Genomic DNA, 22,536 nt, shown 5'->3' on the forward strand with positions numbered 1-22,536 from the left:
ATTACATAGATGACAGAAACTTTCCTTACAATCTGTATTTTGAATTGATGTTCAATAACATCTGATGGAAAACCTTCCAGTTCAGGCTTCTGCATTGAGATGTTTTCACATCATCATGTCGGAGCGTCCACATATATTTGGCCGAGTATACCCCCATACCCCCCATATGAGCCAGCTGTGCCTCTTTTCCACAGAAATGTCATCATATACAGGTTTGTCTTGAACATCTCATCACTCATAGTATCTTAGTCATTCATACAAAAGGTTTTCCTTTAACTGACTTGTCACAGGTCACCTGCTTCCTGATGGAATGACGAGAAACTAGCACAGAAACACACCGGACACGCTCACGTTCAACCCAGAAAAGAGCCACAACACACACGTCTCTTTCTCTGTCTTTATTCATATATCAGCACATATCCGGCGCACGGCGAGGACGGCGGCCTCTCCGCACCGACGGACTGCAGGTCGAACATGATTCTGACCACCAACACTTTTTAAACTGCTTTTATACCCAGAGAAGCAAAGTTCCATTAAGATACGAAACACAATGCTTTCATTTACGTACATGGAAGAGGTGGGACAATTCACAAAGAGCATGATTCCAGTATGCTGAAGAAGAATCTCCAAATCAAATACTCCACGTTTGGGTTCTATAAATACAAGCTCCAGGTTATTTCTTTTTTTTTTTTTCCTTAAATCACTGAACTAACCACTGAGATGTGTCCTCATCGGGATGAGTCGAGACCACGATTGACGGATTCAGCTGCTATTATACTTACATGACTGTGCGTCTGTGTTTGTGCACGAGAGAGAAACAGAAGTGTTTAACGTTGATATATTATACAGACATGAAATGAACACCACTTCTATTGCAAATGGTGTTTTTTTAGGCTTTACAGTTATCTTTTAACACTGCAATAAGGGGACCAAGCAAATTTACAAGAGGATGTGTTTTGTTTACTTTTGTCATCTTTTTTTTTAATGTCTTTATTGTTGCAGACTGGTGTATATTTATTGATGCATCACTTGTGCAGCTATCAGTCCATGTACATGGGTGAGCTGGGAGACGCCGGCATCTGATCCAGGAGCCTGCAGACGTAACCAGCTACATCGACCGAGCGCTCCTCGTACATCTGGATGAACGGATCTTTCTGGAGTGGAGAGGAAATGTACACGTCAGCACAGACTGTCACAGGATGCAAAGAACGCCTCTAATCACTGGATTTGAGTCATGTAAAGGCTTCACTCGGTGTTTTATGAGTGCACACACAGATTCAGAGTGAACTCACCAGTAGCTCTTTGTACTTTGGCCTTTTCGACTCGTCCTTTGTAAGGCTTGAGAAAAGATGAAGAAATACAGTTTTAAAAAGGAGAAGGATGCAGTTCAGCTGTTTGTCCACCAGGGGGACAGAAAACCTCTATTACAGTCGCCTTCATTTCCAAACATTAGAACATCATCCAAATTAAAAAACACATCTTTCTCCATGTTAACAACATGTGGCGTTTTCTTACCACACGTTGACAAAGGAGATGAATTTGGGGGAGAAGCGCCTCTCCTCCGAGTTGCTGAGCTGTGGCGGGTCCCCCCTCACCACCTGGGTCAACTGGTCAAACACACTGTTCCACTTCGGGTAGGGAAACCGTCCTGTGGCCAGCTCGTACTGAAGAACACGCACACACAGAGCAGGATGAGGGCAAAGTGCAAAGATTTCTGTCTGTTCTTAAAGCGTCAGCGTCAAGTGAAGACTCACCAGCGTGATCCCCAAACTCCAAACGTCGGAGCGGACGTCGTAGCCTTGCCTGGACGCGCTGGGGTCTATTCGCTCGGGCTGAAAATGAAGCAGGAAACATTAAAATTTGGCAGAAGAAGCAACCATGAACAGCTGCTTTGAGTGTTTCAGATCCCCTGAAAACTGTGTGCTGAGACCTTTCAGGAAATAAGAGCAGCAACACTTTAAATAGACAAGTTTTGGCTCGAGATGATGCACTTTAACGCAAAACTGGTTAAAAACATTCCCTGTGCAAGCTCATACTTTGGCTTCCACTACTATGAAAACCATTCAGAATAGTTGAAAAATATGGCGAAACAGAAAGAAATAAACAGGTGTGGGAACATTTAAGGTAATAAAAATTCAGATAAATCAATATCAATCTCCACACATTATTTACTACTTATTTCACTGCAGCACTTCTAAAAAAGCTTTTTTAGACTTTTATTGCACATGTATGAGATGAAAAAACTGTTTCTTAAAGGGCTGCTGTAAGCTTTCTGAGCCACTAGATGTCACTGTGCTGAACTTCAAACCCCAAAGCTCCACTTGGCACATCCATGGAAAACTCAAGATACAGAGGTTCTTATCAGGAGCGAGACTTTAACTGTTTGTGTTTAATATTCATGTTTTTAATGATCAGAAAGAAGCAGGTGTTCAGGCTCGAGCCCTCAGCTCCAGAGAATACCACAGCAGCTCATCACCTCCGGGCATGTTTTCACCTGCACAGCCACACGTTTCCCTCATTCCTGCCTGTCAGGACTGCAGCGTGGCCGCCCCCCGCCCCCGCCCGCACGCCTTACAAGACGACGAGGTGCGTCCGACGCCGCAGAGAGGAGGAAGCACCTCGCTGGCCCATTTACAGGCCTGATTTAGAAGCTGATGTCAGCCGGCAGAGTGGGACAGTCTGTGCTGCAGCGCTGGGGGGATTCATGGAACAGCAGCTGACTGCTGCATCGAGCCCTCACATCTGCCAAGACCGCGAGTGTTTAGTCTCCACAGTCGCAGCAAATAAACCCTCAACTGTTTTAAAGAATCAGTCGAATAAAAACGTCAAACATCTTTGACTTCCAGCTTCTCAAACGTGAGGGTTTGCATCTTTTCTATCTCTTATCTCCATAAACTGAATGGGACAAAATAAGCAACCAGAAGGCGACGCTTTGGCCTCAGGAAACCTCTGATGGGCTCATTTCCTGACAGTTTAAACACTGAATGAATCATCGTTTCATTCAAATCATCAGTCTTTACAATCTGAGGCAACATGTTTCACTGAGCAACGACACTGATCCTGGATCAGCTCTGTGAAAGATCTGTGGCAGGTGAGGAAAGGAGGCAAGCGAAGACACGAGGACAGAAGGTGAGAAGTGGATGAGGAGACTAGAACTGCTGTTTATCTGCATGTGGAGCTTTTCTATATGCAGCACAAGTGCAGCGAATATGCACATTTGCTTTGTTTTCACACAGATGAGGCCATGCAGGCCGTAAAGAGGCGTCGCTCTGTTTCCTGTAAAGAACTGAGAGCAGTCAGAGCTCCGCCACAGACAGCAGCGATGCCTGTTGTTCAGCTTCAGGCGTCTGTGCATTTTGTTTGTGCCCATTAGTAAAGAGAAGCGTGAAAACAGCTGCTGCAGGTGTTAACAACCATCTTTAAGAGCTTCATCACAAAGAGCTCCTGCTTCTGTCACACGCTGAGCCGTGTTGTCTGCAGTGTATCGCAGCCACATTTCCAAACAATAAGTCAGGCTCCCCAGCTGCACTGAGGTCAGTTTTCCTACGTCATTGAGCCTGCAGCAACCAGCAGCGCAGTGATCAAACACCTGGAGCGTCAGCCAGCTGGAAACCAGAAACTGGAGCTGAGATTCCTGCAGTGTGAGCTCACCGCCGTGGGAAGCTCCTGGGCGACTTCGCCCAAAGCCCGTCATGAATGAAGCCGCCTGCCTCGGCCTTTCCGAGGCCGGAGCGCGAGCGGTGCACGACAGCGCTTCACCAAATTTAGAATGGAAACTGCTGCAGAGAGACCGGGAGGGCTGAGGGGAGGACGGGGGAGGTGCCCCCAGCTGATGTAACCCCACAACAGAAAATAACCTGGAGTGATGACGACATGGTGAGATCACCTGCTTCAGCTGCCAGAGATCTGCTGCTCCTCAGACACACGAACACAGCAGCTGCTCCTTCACCAGCTGCAGAGCGTGACGATCAATCGACCCTTTCATTACGTCACGATCGATCAGCGAGGATTTGTGCTTTTCATCATTTTAAAAGCAGGCTCTGGAGGAGCTTTGATAACCTGATGATGTCAGAGTGAGGTCATCAGAGATATGGACATTTGCCAGACAGCCTCCGTCGAGTTGCATTATGGGAAATGTAGGAGGAACTCAAACATCATCAACACTCAGCAAACATCCGAGCAGCAGAGAAGCTGTATGTCACACTCTGATGGTTAAATGTTGGAATTAATCTGCAGATCACATACATGCTGAACTGTGAGGGGGTCCGTCCAGACCCCTACGATCCACCACACCACCAATTTTAAAACCCGCTTTCTGGCTCCGACTCAAACACTCACTGCTGCCGGCATTTCAGTGACTGACCTCAGAAGATGTTTCAAAGGCTAACGTTGGTATTTGTCAACCTGGACCCAATTTCCCCACATTTTTGTGTCCAAGTGACTCATGGAGCCACCGACGCTGGACCAAATTCAAAAATGACTGTCCCAATGAGTCAAGGACACAAAAACAGAAGGAAACCGGGTCCAGGTTTAAAAATACCAAACTGTCAGGACTAAAAAACCCCAAAATGCAAATGGAAAAAGTGCAGCTCCTATCGGTGCATTACAACCATCTGCTGCACCTTTTAAGGCCAAACTCTGTCACTTCAGGTCTGAGTCAAGGCCAAATCATCCAGCGCTGTTCGTCAGCTCCACTTAAAGCATTTACAGTGATTCATCTGGAATCATACACACACACACACACACACACACACCATAACACAACTGAGTCAGACACCTGCCCTCATATCTCATCATTTACCCAAATATGGGACACAAAAGGTGGAACCCCTCCAGTCAGGTTCAGGAGGCCCTGAACATGGACCACGGTCCACCTTTAAGCACCACAGGCTCTTCTTCACTCATCTCAGCGACACATTAGATGTGACTTACCGCCATGTACGGTCTGCAGCCCGCGTCCCTGGTTTTGGCGATGGAGTCCACCAGCTGACCGCTGATGCCAAAGTCACACAGCTTTATGTTGCCGTTCCTGTCCAGGAGGATGTTTGACGGCTTAATGTCTGAGGGGGAGCAAAGAGAATCGGGCGGTGAAAAGACGCCTGAGAGCAGACAATAAGATCAGCAAAGCAGCTCCGGGTTTCTTACCTCTGTGTATTATTTTCAAGTTTTCTTTTAAGTGGTTAAGTGCCTTCACAGTCTGCAAAAGAAGGAGAGGGTTTAGCAGCAGGAATGGACAACCAGCCTCTTAGTGTCTAAAAAGTGGGACAGGATTGTCTCAGAAACTTACAGCTAATGTTATTTTCCCTAATATTTCTTCTGGAATCACGTCGTCTAATGAGCAATATACAAATTTGTAAAATTTGTCTAACGAGGTAGCCATAAGTTCCATACAAATCCAACAGTCGCCCTGAAAGACAAGAGGTTCACACGTGAGAAATGAGGCAGGCCGAAGTCAAACACGGTGCGTGAGCCCGAGGCTGAAGGGTGGAGGGCTTCACCTCTCTGAACAGAGCGCCATAAAACTGCACGATGTAGGGACAGTCACTGCTCCGCATGACCACGTCCAAGTCCATCAGCAGCTGCTTCTGCTCCTTCTCGTCAACCGTCGACCGAATTCTCTGCGGAGGAAACAAAACGTGCGTTAAGATCAAAGACAGGCAGCTGGCCTGAAGCCTGAACGAGCACGGGGAAGTCACCTTCACCGCCATGATCTGGTTGCTCGGCTTGTGCACCATCTTGTTGACGGAGCCGTAAGCCCCGCGACCGATCTCGCCCAAATCTTTGAGGTCCTCGGCCGTGAAGTCCCAGTGCTGCTCCGGGGAGATCTTCAACTTCCCTGACGACTCGATGCTGTGCGTCCTCAGCCTCTCTCTGCCAGAAAAACACAAGCGAGTCGTAAGAGCCACAGAAACGAGCCGCATGTCCAAATGTAGTGACGCTGGATGCAGGTTCCCTCACATGTGCGGGTTCTGAAAGGGCGGCCCCGCCGTGTTCAGTGTGAATCTAGTCGCGGGTTTGATGGGAGGGTTGGCAAAGTTGAGCTTCAGGGCTTTGCGTTTACCTGAGCGGGAAAAGAAACGGCACTGTGATCAGATCTTCCACCAAGAAACACATGCAGACGACTGAGCAACAGCAAAGGTGAAAAGGTCAGAATGACGAGTGAGTGAAACCAAAACAAACCACAAAACAAGACCACAGAGGGGGCGAGGCGGCGAGTAAATTCATCCAGATTTACTCAAATCCATGGATGTCATGCTCTCCATAGAACAAAAGGATGAGAGGTGGCAACGTCTGCATCACCATATAAGGGCGTTTGGCTAAAGACGCTGCCATGTTTCCAAAAATATACTCACCTATGAGCCGTCCGCTAACAAGTCCCACGAAAAGACCAAAAACGATGCTGCTGTGCGCGTGTGTACGTGCATGTGTGTGCGTGTGTGTGTGTGTCACAGCCTGATTCCTCTGGGCCATAGAGCTTCATTGTTGTTGTCCACAAACTATTAAAAATCCTTGAGTCACACTGTTGTTGCCATAAATGCTCCAAAAAGCACCAAATGTGGATTCATCCGCGGCTGAAAATAGTCCCACACTAATGCTCTGTTTCCTCCCGTTTGAGTCATGTGTGATAAGAACTTCAGCAGTCAGCTGTTTCAGGAGATGAGTGCGATTTATCTGAGGTGTTTGTTGAGTTTTGGTCTTTTCGTGGGATTTCTTAACAAACACAAACATTTGGACTGAGACCTTTAACATTTATGGTTCTTACGCTTTACGTTAATCCTCCTGTTCAAAACAAGCTTTATTTACAGTCATTTAGGTCGATTTCATCTGTTCACATTATGACTAATTACCAAACTTACGATTTAAGGATTGTCCTTATACCTCTGTAACAATACATTTACATATTCTTAAAGTACGTTTTGCATTTGCAGAGCTGGAATATCTCGACTGTTCATCTGCACTCCGATGATGTGACACTCAGAGTAAAGCTGCTCAATTCTGGCAAAAATCTGAATCAGAATCATCTTCGTCAATCTTGAGATCGTTATTATTAACATGATTATTCTCTGACTTTGGAAACATCAAAGAAAACGAATACTATACGTGTATAATACATAGAAAGACTTATTTAATATGTGAAGTCTATTATAATATTATTATTTGTAGACAATAAATGTGAGAGAGGATTTCTGAAACGCTCCTTTTTGGCCGCTCCGAGCTTCGGTACCGTAACAGCACGAGTAGATGTGCATCAAAATCCACGAGGCGGCGGCTTGACCGCAGTGATCTGACGTGAACACGCTGCAGTGTGGCAGCAAAATAATCGTATTTTATCTCGATTATGTTGTTTCCAGAATGACTGGAAGCCAAAGTCATAATTGAAAATGAAATCGGGTTTATTGATCAGCCTTCTCTCAGAGTGAACATCATCACATGGCGTCACCTGTTCAGCAGCAGCCATCAGTGAGCTCACAGCCACATTTCACCTGAATCCTACATCTGATGCAGAGGCAGAGACGCAGCATGCCGCTAAAACCCCAAACACCTACATTGAGAGCGCAGACACACCGACCCACACGCAGACGTGAGATAAGGGGAAAGAGAACACTCATACATGACATGCTTCTCAAGGCCAACTGCTTTGATTTCACCCTCAATCGCTGGAAAGTGCTCCACGCTCGCTCCACCCGAAACACCACAAGAATGTGTGCGCGAGGGTTCCAATAGGCCCGAATGGAAAACAGCGCTTGAAATGACAACCTCTGAGTGTGTGTACCTTGTCTCAACAAGCAAGCGCTATGCTGAAGTGCACCCATGCCAAAAAAAACAAAGACAAACAAAAAAAAAAACAGGTCATGTGACAACACGACAGGCACTACTTTGGCTTGTTAGTCACACACTGAACACCAGTGAGGTAGAGCTTCCATTAATTGGGAGTTCATTAATAAATAACTAAATAATAACGACATAATAAATAAAAACACTATTTCTTTAGCTGTGAGAGTTCTTCTAAAGATCACTTCCTGTGCTTTAAATGTAAATGGAAGCTCTGAATTTTAGGCTTGTGCCGATGAGAACATACACACCTTTACCTGTACCTGTTTCTCACAAGCTGCTGCTTAATTGGACGGACAATAATCTGCACTTTGAGGGCAGCGCAGGTGTTCTGGAGTAGCTAGCTGGTCTTGATTTATCAAACCTCTGTATAAGTCTGCTGCATTTCCTGCTACCTGAGCAAGTCACATCACACAGTGGACTGTTAGCTACCGGCACAAGCCTACGTGAACCCGTCAGAGGTCTTGACTTGGATTAGTTGAGAGCAGCAGGACAGACTCCCCCATACCAGACTGTCAGGCGGAAACAAAGGGATGAGAACTGTGGGTGCTGAAGCAAAAGAGGTTTGGCTTACTTGGGGGAGCTCCAGACAGGTTTATCTGAAACCCTAGAGGTGAGAAGACAGCTTTTATTTTCTTCATATTCTCCTTCAGTTTGCCAGCTTGTTAAGCTTTGTTAGTGAGACTCAATGTTACCTCCACTTCCTGTTATCAAAGGGGGTCACTTCACCCTCAAAACCAGGACTAATCCTGCAGGGTTACGGCTGGCTAATAATCACAGAAATTGGCCTTGCTTTGCTAACATGTCAAACATACTGAGGCATTCTATCACGGGTTAAATGCATCATCTGGGGGGTAATGCATGAGCATGCACACGCATTTATGAGACAAGCACTGAGTACGGTGAAGTATGTGTCAGTCAGTGTAACAAATGAGGGAGGTAAAATGACCTGCAGGTAAAACAAAAAAGGGTCTACAGGTGAGTGCTACCATCATGACGTGGTTTGAAAGGAAAACATGTTACAGCTTAATTAACAGTTTGTCGGGACAGCTCACCATCAGTCAGCATCATGTCAGGAGTTAGGATTCATTAGTTAGCAGCATTAAGGTAAAAGGTGAAATATGGTCAGCGAATGAAAGCACAGATTACAAAACAGGGCTAAACGTCAGATACCTGAGAAGTTATTAAATCCGATAAATACAAAGATCTAAAGCCTCTATCATCATTATCACTGTTAGGATTAAATACAGTTGCATCTCTTTTTTTATAAACAGGGATTTACACTTAACATGCATCTCAGTTAAAACCCCAAATTTACTGATTAATTAAACCATCACATGAATGTGAAAAATCAACTAAACCAAATTTAACATATTTGACATCATCATTCACAACTTTAAATCTACCAGTAGTAGAAGTCTGATGAGACATTCATTTAATCTGTAGTTATATTAACTCTGGTGATTCTGCTTCCCACAACTTGTCATTTAATTAACTGGATTTCTGATTAATTGCTTATTGTACTTAATGAAAGAAATGTGTAGCTACCTGTTTCACTCTGACATCTCCAGCAGGTGTTGGACTCTGAAAGTTAAAATGAGACAGTGTTTGTACAGAAAGTACAGCATTAAAATGAACATTTGGTTTAGCTGTGCTGGTGATGAAGAAACTGGTTTAGATGTTTCTGATAAGGCCTGAAAAGGACAGAGCAGCTTCAGGTTTCATGGAGCTCACGCCATATACGTAACAAAGAATGAACGGAACCCCATTAAGCTTTACGATCAATTCAGTTTGGCTTTTCATCTTGCCAACCACACACACCCAATATAGGATGTCTTCACATCATTTCTTCATTGTTAAGGACTCTTTATAAATTCGGCATATTTGACATGAGCATAGCTCTCACTCCAAAGAAGTGCAATCAGCTGTATTAAATGTAATTTAAGAAGAACGGACGTCATGAATGTCAAGAGGGCTGTAATTCCAATACACGGTGACATACCGATTTAATCTATGCGGAACTGTGTATCTTTGCGGGTTTCAACACTTAAAAGGAAAGATTTCTTGATTGGCTTCTATTACATATGTAGAAATAGTTGGGCAACTTAGAATTGCCCGTTTTTTTAACGGAATTTGGCGAGATTTACCCCAGGCGACAGTGAACAGAATGTAACGGGGCTACAAAATGTCAAAATGGTAACAAGGACATTAAAAACGTTTTTTAAGATGTAAGAAAATAATTCATTTCCAATTGATGAACTCGGGCAATTACCAACCAAGACGTTCCTCTCGGGAAAGACACTGGTCCGCTCCCTTGGGAGTATTTTTTCAGTCCTGGGAGTAGCCAGAGCCTCCCACGGCTAGCCCTGCTAACATTAACCTTCACTGCAGCAGACTGTGAGCTCCCAGCTACCAGCACATATTTTCACATCAGCCGCACTTACCCTGCATGCTGCTCATTGTCGTAATGTGCTGAGACTGAGACTGGTGGTGGTGGTTAGCTGCGGATCCGGCGTTATTGCTGCTGTTGTGGCTGCTAGGTGTTGTTGAGTTGTTAGGACTGGGAGTCGCCATTGTTGTGTGTTTGAATTCCATCAGCAGCACCGGGCTGCAATGCAGATACACGGAGAGCAACTTCACCCTTCCCTCCCAGTCACAATAATTAGTGCCTCACTTACGGCAACTTGAGGCCGCAAATCAAGCGGGTAGCGGCTGTTGAGTAGTTTAAAATACGTTAAAATGTTGAGATTTTTTAAATGTTTCGGGCTACGTTAAAAGCTACCTGTGTAGTAACGTTAACAAAAACAAACATCCAGCTAGGCTAAGCTAACTAAGCTGGCTAGCAGTGCTAGCCAAGAAGCTTTACGACCTGCAATCAGCTGACCAACTGACACTGACATGTCAACACCCACCGCGTCCGGAAACTAGCCACATTAGCCAAGGGGAGAACGGATGTTATGTGCTGTTCATTTCAAAATAAAACATTAAAACCTATCTTAAAATCAATGGACGCCACTTGTATCAAATTTGATACACGACTTTCTGAAACTGAGACATCACCAAAAATATCAATTATTACCGTCAAAATTGCGGGGTCTCACTGTAGTGTTACGTTTGGTAATACTGTAGCTGGAGTTCCACAAATACTCAGTTTTCATCCTTGATACAATGCACCTTTAATCTAAACAGTTCTTTAGTATCTCCACACTGGGACTTATTATTATGTCATTTGAGTTGCATGAACTGCAATTCATATATTGTTGTGATGTAAATGACTTGATAGCTGGTGCGTTGATCATTTCCTACCTTTGTGGGACAATACAGATAATTCTTATTGTTATTATTTAACCTTTTATTTTTAGATTTATTTAGCATTCCAACAAATTATGGGCATTTCGTTGTTGTTTCCAGCGTTTTTCAGTGATATCATGTCCCTCTATATCGTGTGTGTGTGTGTGTGTCCTTCTGACCTTGTGTAATAATAAAGAATAAAAATTCTTATTACAAATTAAAACTTTTAAAACTTTACAGCCAGTAATGACTTTATTTTGTAAAGTTATCGGAAGTCATAACACTGTCTTATGGCTACCTTGACGTCACTGCGGTCGTGGAGGGTGTGCGCTCGTTTTGTTGTACGAAGCAGCCAGAACATGAAACCTCTAAGATTTAATGCAGTGTAGTGAAGGGAAAGAGACGTGTGTGGGGTTTTTAGGAAGATTTTTTATAAGACATATTAAAAAATGCTATTTGAGCTACAGGGCTGTGTCCCCCTATGTAGTACTGACGGTTACACAAACCAAAATTAAAAATGTAAGAGAACATTCGCTCGTAATGCCGACCTGTTAGCTTAAAGCAAGTCAAAAAAGGACCGTGTGGCATTAAATAATTTGTCAACTGAGATTTTCTGTAAACCTGTGAAAAATGCAGAAGTCGGTATAAATAAATATATATATAAAAAAACCCCTCACCGTTTTATCAAACTACACGGACGCCCGCTTTCGAACTCTGTACGTCCCGCAGGCCCGGGCGGGGCAGTCAAAGGTTAGGGACAACGATGGGAGAAGTTTGTAAAGAGAAGCACACGAAGTCATGGCTTTCTCTGATTTGGCGAGTCTGCAACGTGTTTATGTCTTTATTCTTCGCTCTGGCAACATATGTTCAGGTGAGCGTTTGATTTGTTCAAAAGGTTTTCCTGTATCCTCTTAAATCCTGATCATTCACCAAAGATCATTGTTGTGTGTTGATTTCAGGTCAATGATCCAGACGCAGGGCTGTGGATGGTAAGGTCATTTCGCGGATTCGTTTCTTTGCTGTCAGATGTTCGTTATTCACGCCACCTGTCCGTTACAGGTGGGTTATGGAGTTCCTGCACTCCTGTGTGCTTTCATTGGCTTGAACCCTCGTGTGACAGGTAAGTTTGTACCTGCAGTGAGTTTGTTTAGAGCCACTTTTCTCCATGAATCTTATATTAAAACCACAAACGTCATTAAAATGACAATGAACGCAGACGTGCTGCTCTCTGAGATTTTCCTGTCGTGTGACTGATTTTCCTGTTTTCCTCACTTTAGTCTGTTGAACTCCATTTTTTCCAGTGCTGATAGCGCCATCAAGTGGTTTCATCATGACCGCACAGCTCGGTGAAGCTCAGCCTTCCGCACTGCAGAGCTGATTTGTGCATTTGACCTTTTTGCATGTTTTCCTCCTTTGCAGAGACTTTGCCCTGGAGACGCGTGGCTGATCTCCATGTGATGGTTTCCAGTGCTGTTGTTGCCATGTTGGGATGGAGCCTTGATAAAGAGCGAATCACAGAGATCTTCCACCAGGAGGAGGGCAGGTACACTCTTACTGTCTTACTGTTGGACTCTTTAAAGTAGGTGTGGAGGCTGCCGCAGCTGTCTTGCTTTTGTACACCTCGAAATATTTCAGTGTTAGACTTCTCACTGTAACACAACAGTTAAAACGTGATGAATTTGGGGGTTACAGACTCAGAAGTCATTATTAATGAATTTTATTACTGATAATAAAGCTTAAAAAATGAAATTGTGACCACAAGTGATTCAAATAAAAATAAGAAAGTTGTACATTTAATGGATTTTCCCCCTTCAGAGAATTTTCTGGTCTCATGTTGACGCTTGCTTGGCTTCTCCTGTGTCGCCACTCTGGAAGGTAAAATTAAGACACAAGCAGATGTATTTCAAATAAAGCTGGTCTAATGTGCAACTATAAAAAGGTTTAGTTTTTTTCCTAAACTTTATTCACTCTTGTCTGTTAGGGCTCCAGTTGGGATGCTCAGAGTCTCAACAGCTGCTGCCATCACGGTCTTCCCCTTTGTGGCCTGGCTTTACTACTATATCAATAAGGAGCTGAGAACGAACTGGCCTTCGCATTGTAAAACTGCTATTTAGACATCAGTTTCTTCCTCTTTTTGGTTAATTAAATATTCCTTTTGTTCTCTGACTGAAAATCCAAGACCAAGATTGCTGCTTAAGTGAACCATTTGTAGTATCATTAAATACAGATTATGACAGCTAAAGTGCATTTAAAGGCTGTCAGTTTAATGTGTAATTTTGTACTAGTATTATTTCTTATTTAATCAAACTATTACAGCTACGATATTTTTTGAGTACAATGTGTAAATAATAAAATTGTATGAAATATAAAAAACAAAGTTAATCATAAAAGTCCCACGTTTATTTTTTCTTTTCTTCGAGTATTTTTCAGCCCTCCAGAGGGCAGCAGAGAGCACAGCGACTTAAAGTATAAGAGAAGAAGATGAATAATACGTCATTTCCTGTGTTTAGTAACAGCTTAATGGCTACAGATCTGAGTGCAGCCATTCCAGTTAAGAATAGTCCTGTTAAAGCCTACACGAAATTATAGAACTGACTCTAGACCAGCTGTTTGTATGGCGTTATTTCCATTTAGTTTTCACGTTTTCTAAACCTGTGAACGCTTCCTGGTTTCTGCAGCGGTTCTGTCAAGGACCAAACATGGCCCTGAGTGCTTTATATCACCGACAGGCCTGTCGGTTGTTTTACAGTAACGTTAAAGTCTTACAGAAATGTACCCAGACCGAAGCTGTCAGACTGGCACACACTGTTTTATGGAGAGAAGCTGGGCTGAAACACACACTGTCACCGCTGAGAGTTCACTGCTGCCCGGTAGGTCAAAGCGAAGTGTCGCTATCATGCGTAACACCAAACTCCATTCAGAATATTAGCAATTTAGCGTTCGCACTTATGGCGACACAAAGCCACGTTTTTTAGCTAACAACGCAACTTTCATAATCACCATCATAATTTTAGTTAAACCTATTCTGGAAACATTTTTCTATCGTGCATCAGTTTATTTTTATGTCAGAACATTGTCGAAATATTAGAAGAAGCTTCTCTTACCGCCAACAACGTATTGAAAACTAGCTGCAGTAACTGTATTCAAGAAAACACTCAATAATTTAGAAAACATCTCCAATTACGCCACCTGTCCATCCATAATAGAACACCTTAAATTGTCAAAAGTTTGAATGGAGTTTGGTGTGATTCCTATATGTTGACAGCCACCAAAGGCTGTGTATTGTGATGTAAGGCTTGAACTCAAACCACCTTCTTTTTCTTGCATGAACTGGTTAACAGGTGAATGTGAGTCAGAGACACACCTGCAGAACAACTCACTGGCTGCGTCAACACTCCAGAACATTTTCCTCAATACCTCCACCGCCCACATCAGGAGATAAGACCAAGAAGTCTGGGGTAAGTAAAGTTAATGTGGAAAGCTGAGTTTGAGAAGAGATTTCAAAGATGTCTGCCAGCCTCAGATCCTCAGGCAGGAAGTTCCATAGCAGACGGCTCTGACCTGAATAATTCGCTCACCTTTAGTTTTGAGATGTTGTGGTTTTTGGTTCATACTACATGAACTATAAAGGGACTACAAACAGAAACCAGACCACTCCTCAGGTCCCTTGCCCACAGATGCAGGAACCCGTTTATAAGGATTAAGGTCTTTAAAACAACATTTAAATACAATCAGATTGTCAAATGACCACTTAAACTCAAATGTTGTGAAATAATTTCACTCGTGGGACCCACACAATCATTTTTCTTATGAGATAATGATTCATCTCAGACAGTGATGTAAGTTTTGTTCAAGCAGTGAAAGTATATGAATACCTGTTAACTCAGACCTGCCAGACCTGAAAACTCAAACTGCTCCTTCCAGCACAAAGCATGATGGGAAAAGATGGATGTTGCTAATAATGCAACACAAGGTATGTGCACCTGTCCTGGAGATGTTGACAGCATCTGCGTGTCCCACTGTCTCCTCACAAGCCTCCAGCGCCCCTCAGTGGTCAGATGAGGCCTTGCTCACATTTTGCTCTCATTTGATGCTTTTGTATTGTTTCATACTGGATCTTTAATTTATGATTAAATTAATAATAAATAACAATTCAGCAAATTAAGATCTGTGTGTTTATTTGTGACATTTTGTTTTCCAAAGTTAGAAAAGCAGCATCTAAGCCTGATGTTTCCTAACACGTATCAGACTGATCCCAGTCTCCTCCACACAGCGAGGCGTGCAGCATGTTAATGAAGGAATGGATCAGGCCTCTAATTGAATCAGCTCAGTATGATCTCTCCTTTAAACTCATCAGAGTTTGTTAGAGAGGAGAATCTCTTAACTCTTCATCAGCTGAAGTGCTTCAGACACTGCGGGATGAAGCTCACAGATTGATTAAAAGGCTTCAGCATAAATAAACTCAGCAGTCTTTGCATGTAAAGATTCCTCTGTTATTGTGTTTCCTCATGTCTTCTCTGAAGCCTGTGACATGGAAATCCTTAGCGATAACGTTTGCTATCGGAGGCTCTCTGCTCGGACTGATGAAATATTTCAAGAAAGAAAAGGAAGAAAGTGAGTATTTCACCACTCGATACACAGAGTGCATGCAGTTAATATGTAAATGAACCATAAAGATGCTAATCAATAAACCTTTCATTGTTAACTGTTGAACTTTGCAGTGATAGAAAGAGAGCGGACCAAATCCATCGGCAGACCAGCGCTGGGGGGTCCGTTCTCGCTCATCGATCACAACAACAAACCCACCAAGAGCGAGGACTTCCTGGGCCAGTGGGTCCTCATCTATTTTGGGTTCACTCACTGCCCGGACATCTGCCCCGACGAGTTAGAGAAGATGATTGAAGTGGTGGATGAAATCGGTAAGAAGAGCTTCACGACACACGAGAGAAAGTTAATGTCCCGTGTCCTCCATTTCTCAAACATCCTGCTCTCGCTTTTCTGTTTTCCACAGACAAAATAAAGTCTCTTCCAAACCTGACGCCGATCCTCATCACCATCGACCCTGAGAGGGACACAGCAGAGGCCATGGCTGCATATGTGAAAGGTAAGAAACCTCATGAGCCGTCTGTGTCTGCCCCTTCAGTTTCACATGTACTGACTGTGGTTCTTCAGTAGGATGACATTTTCTGAGAATTTCAGCCAAAATCTTTTTTCTCCAGAGAAAAATCCAAACATTAGCACGATTATGTGACTCTAATAGCAAAATCAAGTCTGACTTTTCAGGTGCAGCCGATTTATTGCAGTTATTTGTCACACAGAAATGGCAGCTTATCTCCAGACAACAAAACAAAACAAACCAGCATCCTGAAATCAGTGCGTCTTTGCAGGTCGATGTGTGAAAGTGTGGCTTTGTATTTCACACCTCCAAGATGGAGCACTTTCCAGAGGGATTCTTGTCCCACTAAAAATATTGCACACAATCTCATCTATTTGAAAGAATAACAACAGAAAAGCAGAAAAAATCCCATTTTTTAATGAATTATACACATTTCTATGTTAAAAGTGTGGTGAAAGATCCCAGATTTGCTGTAAATGACTGATATATTCTCAGGAATGAGATGTTTAAAAGATTTGATGAGATCAAACAGCTTTATTTATCCATAAACTGAAGTCTATCACAGTTAACTTGCTTTTTACTGCTTTAAGTCTAACACACAGTCTGTTTTTCAGAGTTTTCACCGAAGCTGATTGGCCTGACAGGAACGACCGCTCAGGTTGAGCAGGTGTCCAGATCCTACAGAGTTTATTACAGCCAGGGACCAAAGGATGAAGACAACGACTACATTGTGAGTTCTGACTGAAAAACACGTCATAACGACACAAAGTTAAAAGGGGAAATATCTCTGTCTGAACTCCACCTCTCGTCCTCAGGTCGATCACACCATCATCATGTACCTCGTGGGACCTGACGGAGAATTTATGGATTATTTTGGACAGAACAAAAAAAGTGTGGAGATCACCAACTCGATAGCAGCACACATGAGAAAGTACAAGAAGGCAACAAAAGCAGAAGGCCGTTAAAAGTCCACCGTGGACAGACGGATTCTGTCCTCTTGGTGTATTTATTTCCAACGTGTCTGCAGTAACTTTCCTTTCAGTGAGTGCTGTGCAGAAGAAAAAGGGCCTGATGCCAGTCTCCATTATTACCCAGAATCCGTTTCAGAATCAGGCTGCTTCCTGCTTGAAATAATTGCACACATCAGCTCCAGTGAGCTCCATATCTCTGATTTCTGGTGCAAAGATTGAGGAAATACCTGAAGACAAATGTTGAAACTGAAGTGAACATTTTGATTTCTGATAAAATCCAAAACACAGCGACATGTTGGGTGTTTTTTGTGCTTAATGGGCAGTGATTTCTTGAAATATAGAAATTTTATCATTGCATTTAGCCAGCAGTATGTTGCTTTAACTTCTAACTAAGCCTCTTGTGTTGCCACTGAAACTGCCTTCAGTGTCTCTATTTAAGAGTTTACGAGTCATTTCCTGTCAAATCCCCAAAATATGAACTCTTGCGTTTTGGTTTTTCCACATCTGAGACAACAGAGGATGCTGGGCACATTTTGATATATAATATTTGTCTGAAGAGTGAAAAAAATCACATTTAATTCAGTTTGTCACTGTCTGAATGTCATATGTGCTCCATCCTCAGCAGACCACATGGGAACGATGATGTATATAAGAACATTTATTCCAACCTGGCCTTGCCTCCAGCCGGTATCGATTTATTAATATCTCTGCGTGCACACCTGTCGTGTTCCTCCTTTAGAGATCGGATTAGAAAAGCAAACACAGCAGTTGTTCGGCTCTCCTCGGCCAGACAGCTCGCTCATTCCTTTCAGCTCTGCCCGCCGTCACATGGAGCTCTCAAAATGGAACAGGTTGATTTCTGGATTGATAAGTTATTTAAAAAAAAAAAAAAACCTCCTGAGCCTTTGGTCTGTTCGTTTCCTTTGCATGTCACTCGAAACAGCTCAGAGGCCTTTGCTTTCATGGTTTCTTTTAACTAAACTTCAAAGTTTTAGACAAGGCGGAGGCATTAAACCAAGTGTAAGAACCTAAATTTGGCTCTCTCTAGCCGTTAGCTGTTACTGAGTTCTACACAAACTGCTGTAATTCTAAGGAGATCACAAGTTTAGGACCGTAAAAAATGACAAAAACAAGGAAAAACATGTGAATTCACTTTTTTGCCAAGAATTAAATGAGAAGATTGATACCAATTTCATATTTTTACTGTAAATATGAAGCTACAGCCAGCAGCTCCTTAGCTCATCTTAGCTTAGCTTAGTGGAATGACTGGAAACGGGGAAGCAGCTAGCGTTAGCTCTGACCAAAGGTAACGCTCTCATCCACCACACCTCTAAAGCTCATTAATTCACATGTTTTTTCAATCCTTACAAACACCAAAGTGTTAAACAACAAGAATTAAGGTTAAGAAACATTAGCTCACCACAGCAACGTTTTTTTTAACATGTCAGGTTAACCTTAAGCTAGCAAGCTAACGTAGCATTTGCTAAACAGCAGCTGTCGTAGCTACAATTATGGGATAATGTTAAATGCTAAAACACTGGGTAGCTGTAGCATAAGTAGAGACAAGCTGCTGATCTGAATGAACCTGTAATATCCGCTGAAGTTGCTAACTTTAGCGAACGTTAGCCTCCATAAACTAATGGTCACACCAGACCAAAGGCTGTAGCAACAAAACCTTTGAGCAGGTTCAACTTGTCCTTTGAATCAAGGAATTTATTCATTTTTCAAGTCTTCAGTTCATCTTGGGAGAAACATTTAGCTTTTTCTTTGTAAAGTTTACTGTAAAGTTTATCATCAGTGCTGCTGTTGGTACAAAATAACTGCAAAAGAGTAATGGTAATACACAGAAGCAAGCCTACACACTGAATACTATAAGTTTGTACTGTAGAATTGAGGCACAGCTCATAATGTGGCGAAATCAGTCAAGTTAAAACAGACAAAATGATGGAAACACAACAAAACGACACAACACAGTACTGAAAACCTTGAAGTGAACAGCCAACCCTTACATCTATTATTTTCATTTGCATTTATTGCCTTAGTTATCTTAAACCCATTTACCGTCTTAAATATCTTAAACACATTTAAGATAAGATAAAATAAGACTTTACTGATCCCAACCGGGGTCGTTACATCCTTGAGATATTGTTGAAGAGAAAGGAAATTGAATCTATGTTTTATGCACAACATGTACAGTTTATAAAAATACTGTTGCCAATATGGATAATAAATAGTTTTATTGCACAGTTGAGAAAAAATATACAACTAAAATATTGCCCCAGATGAAATGTATAATTTCCTGCCTGAAACACATCACTGCAAGATCCCATTCACTTCCTATGGGGAGCAGAAAATCCCCCGCATGAACAGTGTATCCAGGAATTTATCGTCAATAATATAAATTTTACTTCTCATATAAAAGAAGTTTCAGTCGCATCTTCTGCACTGATAAATTTTTACTTTAAGCATAAACTGAAAGAACTGAGCTGCATTTGGACTGACAGCACGATTGATCTGCGAGGCCTTCAGGCTCCACCGATGCCTCCCACAGTCAGCCGGCTCGTGGGCCGATCAATCACGCTGTCAGTCCAGAAGTATTTCAGTTCTTGCTCTCGTGGTCGTTGTAGTTCAGGTTCACAGATGGAGTGATGGATTTAATCTGTCGGGGAAAGTGGCCTTTGAGTGACAACAGTCCTATTGTGCTTCATGACTCAGAGAAACCTGAGATGATTTGTTGTTTGCCATCTTTTGGCTGAGACATTTATCCTGTGTGTGGTTGGCAGTAGCTTTACTCCTGGGCCGGTCCTCGTCTCTCCCGTTGACCCTCTAATCTGGTGCAGATGCACCCGTCGTCAGATCTATTTTCCCCCGGGATGAGGCCTCGGCCTCTCTCCTGCACAACCAGCTGAGGGGGATTTTCTCCTTGCTTCTTCTTTCTTGTCCTGTGACCCTTGAATTCAAGTCTCGCGGCCTCCTCATACTCAAACTTCCACACACTCACATGTTTGCTGCCGTGTTGAGGCGTGACGGAGGGGTCGGCGTACTGTAAGTCCCCGCGCTGGTCCGCCCGCCCGGCCTCTGCTTGTCTACCCAGAGCCAATTATAATCGCAGCTGTTGCCAGACCTTCAAGTGACATTAAGAGGCTATTAAATCAGCACCATGCCCTGCCAGACAGAATGCCCATATCATACATGTCTTCCCTCCAGAATACCACATCGCTTCCCCTGCTCGGGGTTGAGAAATTCGTTGATTCTCAGTCGAGCAGACTAAAATGTCTGTGCTAACTTGAAAAAGGAAGACAAGGTAATTTTCTGCGTGCAAAAGCAGATTAATGCTTGATGTTTTAATGTAGCATACAGCAAGCAGCAGTGAGTAGAAGTACACATCAATAAATGACACATCACAAAGAAGGTGCAAAGGGTGAAAATCAGTTTGAGTTTACAGCTGCAGAGACTTCAGTGCTGGAGGGATGAAGAAGATGTGGTTTGATGGAGGCTTGAGAATAAAGCATCGCAATAAGATAGGAGAAGATAGAAGGAAATAATAATCAATGTCAGGTCGGACCAACTTTCTTCAAGGTGTCCTTCAGAATTGTACAAACAAAGTTTAAGGACTTGCAAGAGATCATTAAAAGCAGCAGAAGCTGAGATATCCTTGTTTTTAGCCCATAATGCAACACGATGGTCAAAAGGTTACAGAGACGGTCAGACACGGTTTCCCGAAGCTATTCAAGGGTCGTACAAGCATCTCTGAAGAAGCAACTTCTGACAAGTTTACGTGTTCGTGGTTTCTTCACTCTGTTGTCGATTTGTGTAAAATATTAAACTAGTCTCGTTTTAAGTTTAACCTCTGCATGGACTCCAGTTTGAGAGGATATCGTCAGTATTTGGTTCATGACTTCTCCGCTGCAGTTAAAGCAGCTTTTAACAGCAGAAACATTAAAGTGCATCTGAGAGTTCAAGCTTGAATTACTTCTTAATGTCAACCCCAAGAGAAAATCACTGCTCGCTCAGTCTGATGTGGGAGAAGATGAAACACAATAAGCAAAGCATCCAGTAAACATGCAGAGAGCTTAAAAGCACATGTTTGTGCTGTGTTGACTTTGGTGATTGAGGCACATTAATGGAAACCCACTCAGAGGATTCTGAATGGATCCGTGGAGTCATGGTGGATTTGTTGTTAACCTTGTTAGTTGGGATGCGGCTTTGGAACTCAAGAGGGATTTTGAACTATGTGAATGTGGCCGCTGCCGCATACCTCTGCAAACCAGATCAGGAGAGAAGCCACAAAACATGCTGTCTGATGCCAAAACGGCCGTTTTTATGCTTGACCTGAAGCAGGAGTCTGTGACGGGACAAATCAAAAGCCAGCTCTACAAGCACCCAGCTCAGACATCAGTGGTTAAAAACATCATCATTTAACAAGTATAATTCAGTTTGCATCAGTGTGTCAGAAATTTGCTGATTGACCAGATACTTGATTACTTATTTAGGGTCAATGAACCCTAACTGATGGAGTTATGATGTGGAGTTAAGTCATCAGCTGTGCGAACAGCTCTGTGAGCAGAGTGCTGTTTAATGCTAATGTGTTAACATGCTGAGGACTATTTGCTAATTAGCACTAAACAAAGTACAGCTGAGGTGTCAGTAGTTTTGCAGTTTTCTGCTCATTAAGAGAACTGGACAGATTAAACCTTTGACGAGTGTCTGAACCAAATTTCATTGCAAACAGTCAAATAGTTGTTGAGACATTTCACTCAAAACGACAAACCTCAAGGTGGCGCTAGAGGACACATCGAAGGAGTCGTTCTCTGCTAACTGTGATTCATTTAATCATTTCGCAGCCTTATTGTCTACAAAATTTAATCCATCAAAAAGTAGGCGAGATATTTCAGTCCAGACCAAAGAGGTAGACCGACAGATCAGCTAACATGGGTTCAAATGTCCTCACCACCGCCCCCCACTGGTCATATACCAAAGACTCGTTACAGCTTAAGTGTGTAACTCAGTTAGCATGTCTCTGGCCTTCAGGTGATTGGCTGTACTTACTTTACTTTAAACAGGGACGCAGAAAGGCACAATCAGACATGACATCTAAAAAAATATTACACATTGAAGTGCGTGTTACAACAGCACATCAAAAAACTGCACAAAAAAGGCTCAGAACACAAAACAGAACGAGGACATATGATGCATCAATGATGACTTTGCCAACACTGTATAATATAAAGATAACTCTGCATTAAAAACATATTTAATGAGAAATACCATAAGAAACATCTTTAATAAATGTGGGTTAATGGCGACAGGCCTCTGTCTGGAATG

General features: G+C 42.8%; 3 protein-coding genes across 5 annotated transcripts; 2 read left to right on the forward strand and 1 right to left on the reverse strand.

Moving 5' to 3' along the window:
• Positions 1–383: 383 nt before the first annotated feature.
• On the reverse strand, positions 384–10,743 carry map2k4a (mitogen-activated protein kinase kinase 4a). Of its 3 annotated transcripts, XM_076751882.1 has the most exons (13): positions 10,278–10,728; positions 9,382–9,417; positions 8,408–8,440; positions 5,959–6,061; positions 5,697–5,871; positions 5,499–5,618; positions 5,288–5,407; positions 5,146–5,197; positions 4,933–5,060; positions 1,755–1,832; positions 1,516–1,664; positions 1,293–1,338; positions 384–1,154 (listed from the first exon to the last, which is right to left on the reverse strand). In XM_076751882.1, exons 1-13 carry the CDS (start codon positions 10,426–10,428, stop codon positions 1,041–1,043), a joined length of 1,305 nt encoding a protein of 434 aa, XP_076607997.1. In that variant the 5' UTR covers positions 10,429–10,728; the 3' UTR covers positions 384–1,040. The 3 variants fall into 3 exon arrangements, with proteins under 3 accessions (XP_076607997.1, XP_076607998.1, XP_076607999.1); XM_076751883.1 differs by lacking the exon at positions 8,408–8,440 and having other exon boundaries at positions 5,959–6,049; positions 10,278–10,743; XM_076751884.1 differs by lacking the exon at positions 8,408–8,440 and having other exon boundaries at positions 10,278–10,722.
• A 1,050-nt stretch (positions 10,744–11,793) lies between these two features.
• Positions 11,794–13,510, forward strand: tmem220 (transmembrane protein 220). Its single transcript, XM_076751886.1, has 6 exons — positions 11,794–11,995; positions 12,084–12,113; positions 12,184–12,244; positions 12,544–12,667; positions 12,940–12,999; positions 13,106–13,510. The coding sequence occupies exons 1-6, from the start codon at positions 11,888–11,890 to the stop codon at positions 13,236–13,238; spliced, it is 516 nt and encodes a 171-aa protein (XP_076608001.1). The 5' UTR covers positions 11,794–11,887; the 3' UTR covers positions 13,239–13,510.
• Positions 13,511–13,703: 193 nt separating this feature from the next.
• sco1 (synthesis of cytochrome C oxidase 1) lies at positions 13,704–17,499 on the forward strand. Its single transcript, XM_076751885.1, has 7 exons — positions 13,704–13,994; positions 14,466–14,582; positions 15,648–15,738; positions 15,846–16,043; positions 16,136–16,228; positions 16,855–16,970; positions 17,056–17,499. Exons 1-7 carry the CDS (start codon positions 13,824–13,826, stop codon positions 17,203–17,205), a joined length of 936 nt encoding a protein of 311 aa, XP_076608000.1. The 5' UTR covers positions 13,704–13,823; the 3' UTR covers positions 17,206–17,499.
• The last annotated feature ends 5,037 nt before the right edge of the window (positions 17,500–22,536 follow it).

Source organism: Chaetodon auriga, chromosome 16 (assembly GCF_051107435.1).
Source record: "Chaetodon auriga isolate fChaAug3 chromosome 16, fChaAug3.hap1, whole genome shotgun sequence".
Classification (NCBI taxonomy): Eukaryota; Metazoa; Chordata; class Actinopteri; order Chaetodontiformes; family Chaetodontidae; genus Chaetodon; species Chaetodon auriga.

Excerpts from the sequence above, each read along its gene's own strand:
- map2k4a (XM_076751882.1), bottom strand. The coding sequence starts at position 10,428 with ATGGAATTCAAACACACAACAATGGCGACTCCCAGTCCTAACAACTCA. Across the intron at positions 9,418-10,277 it reads GACAATGAGCAGCATGCAGG|AGTCCAACACCTGCTGGAGA; the intron begins GTAAGTGCGGCT and ends TTTAACTTTCAG. Across the intron at positions 1,155-1,292 it reads CAAAGTACAAAGAGCTACTG|AAAGATCCGTTCATCCAGAT; the intron begins GTGAGTTCACTC and ends TCTCCACTCCAG.
- tmem220 (XM_076751886.1), top strand. The coding sequence starts at position 11,888 with ATGGGAGAAGTTTGTAAAGAGAAGCACACGAAGTCATGGCTTTCTCTG. Across the intron at positions 11,996-12,083 it reads CTCTGGCAACATATGTTCAG|GTCAATGATCCAGACGCAGG; the intron begins GTGAGCGTTTGA and ends TGTTGATTTCAG. Across the intron at positions 12,114-12,183 it reads CAGACGCAGGGCTGTGGATG|GTGGGTTATGGAGTTCCTGC; the intron begins GTAAGGTCATTT and ends TGTCCGTTACAG.
- sco1 (XM_076751885.1), top strand. The coding sequence starts at position 13,824 with ATGGCCCTGAGTGCTTTATATCACCGACAGGCCTGTCGGTTGTTTTAC. Across the intron at positions 15,739-15,845 it reads CAAGAAAGAAAAGGAAGAAA|TGATAGAAAGAGAGCGGACC; the intron begins GTGAGTATTTCA and ends TGAACTTTGCAG. Across the intron at positions 16,971-17,055 it reads ATGAAGACAACGACTACATT|GTCGATCACACCATCATCAT; the intron begins GTGAGTTCTGAC and ends TCTCGTCCTCAG.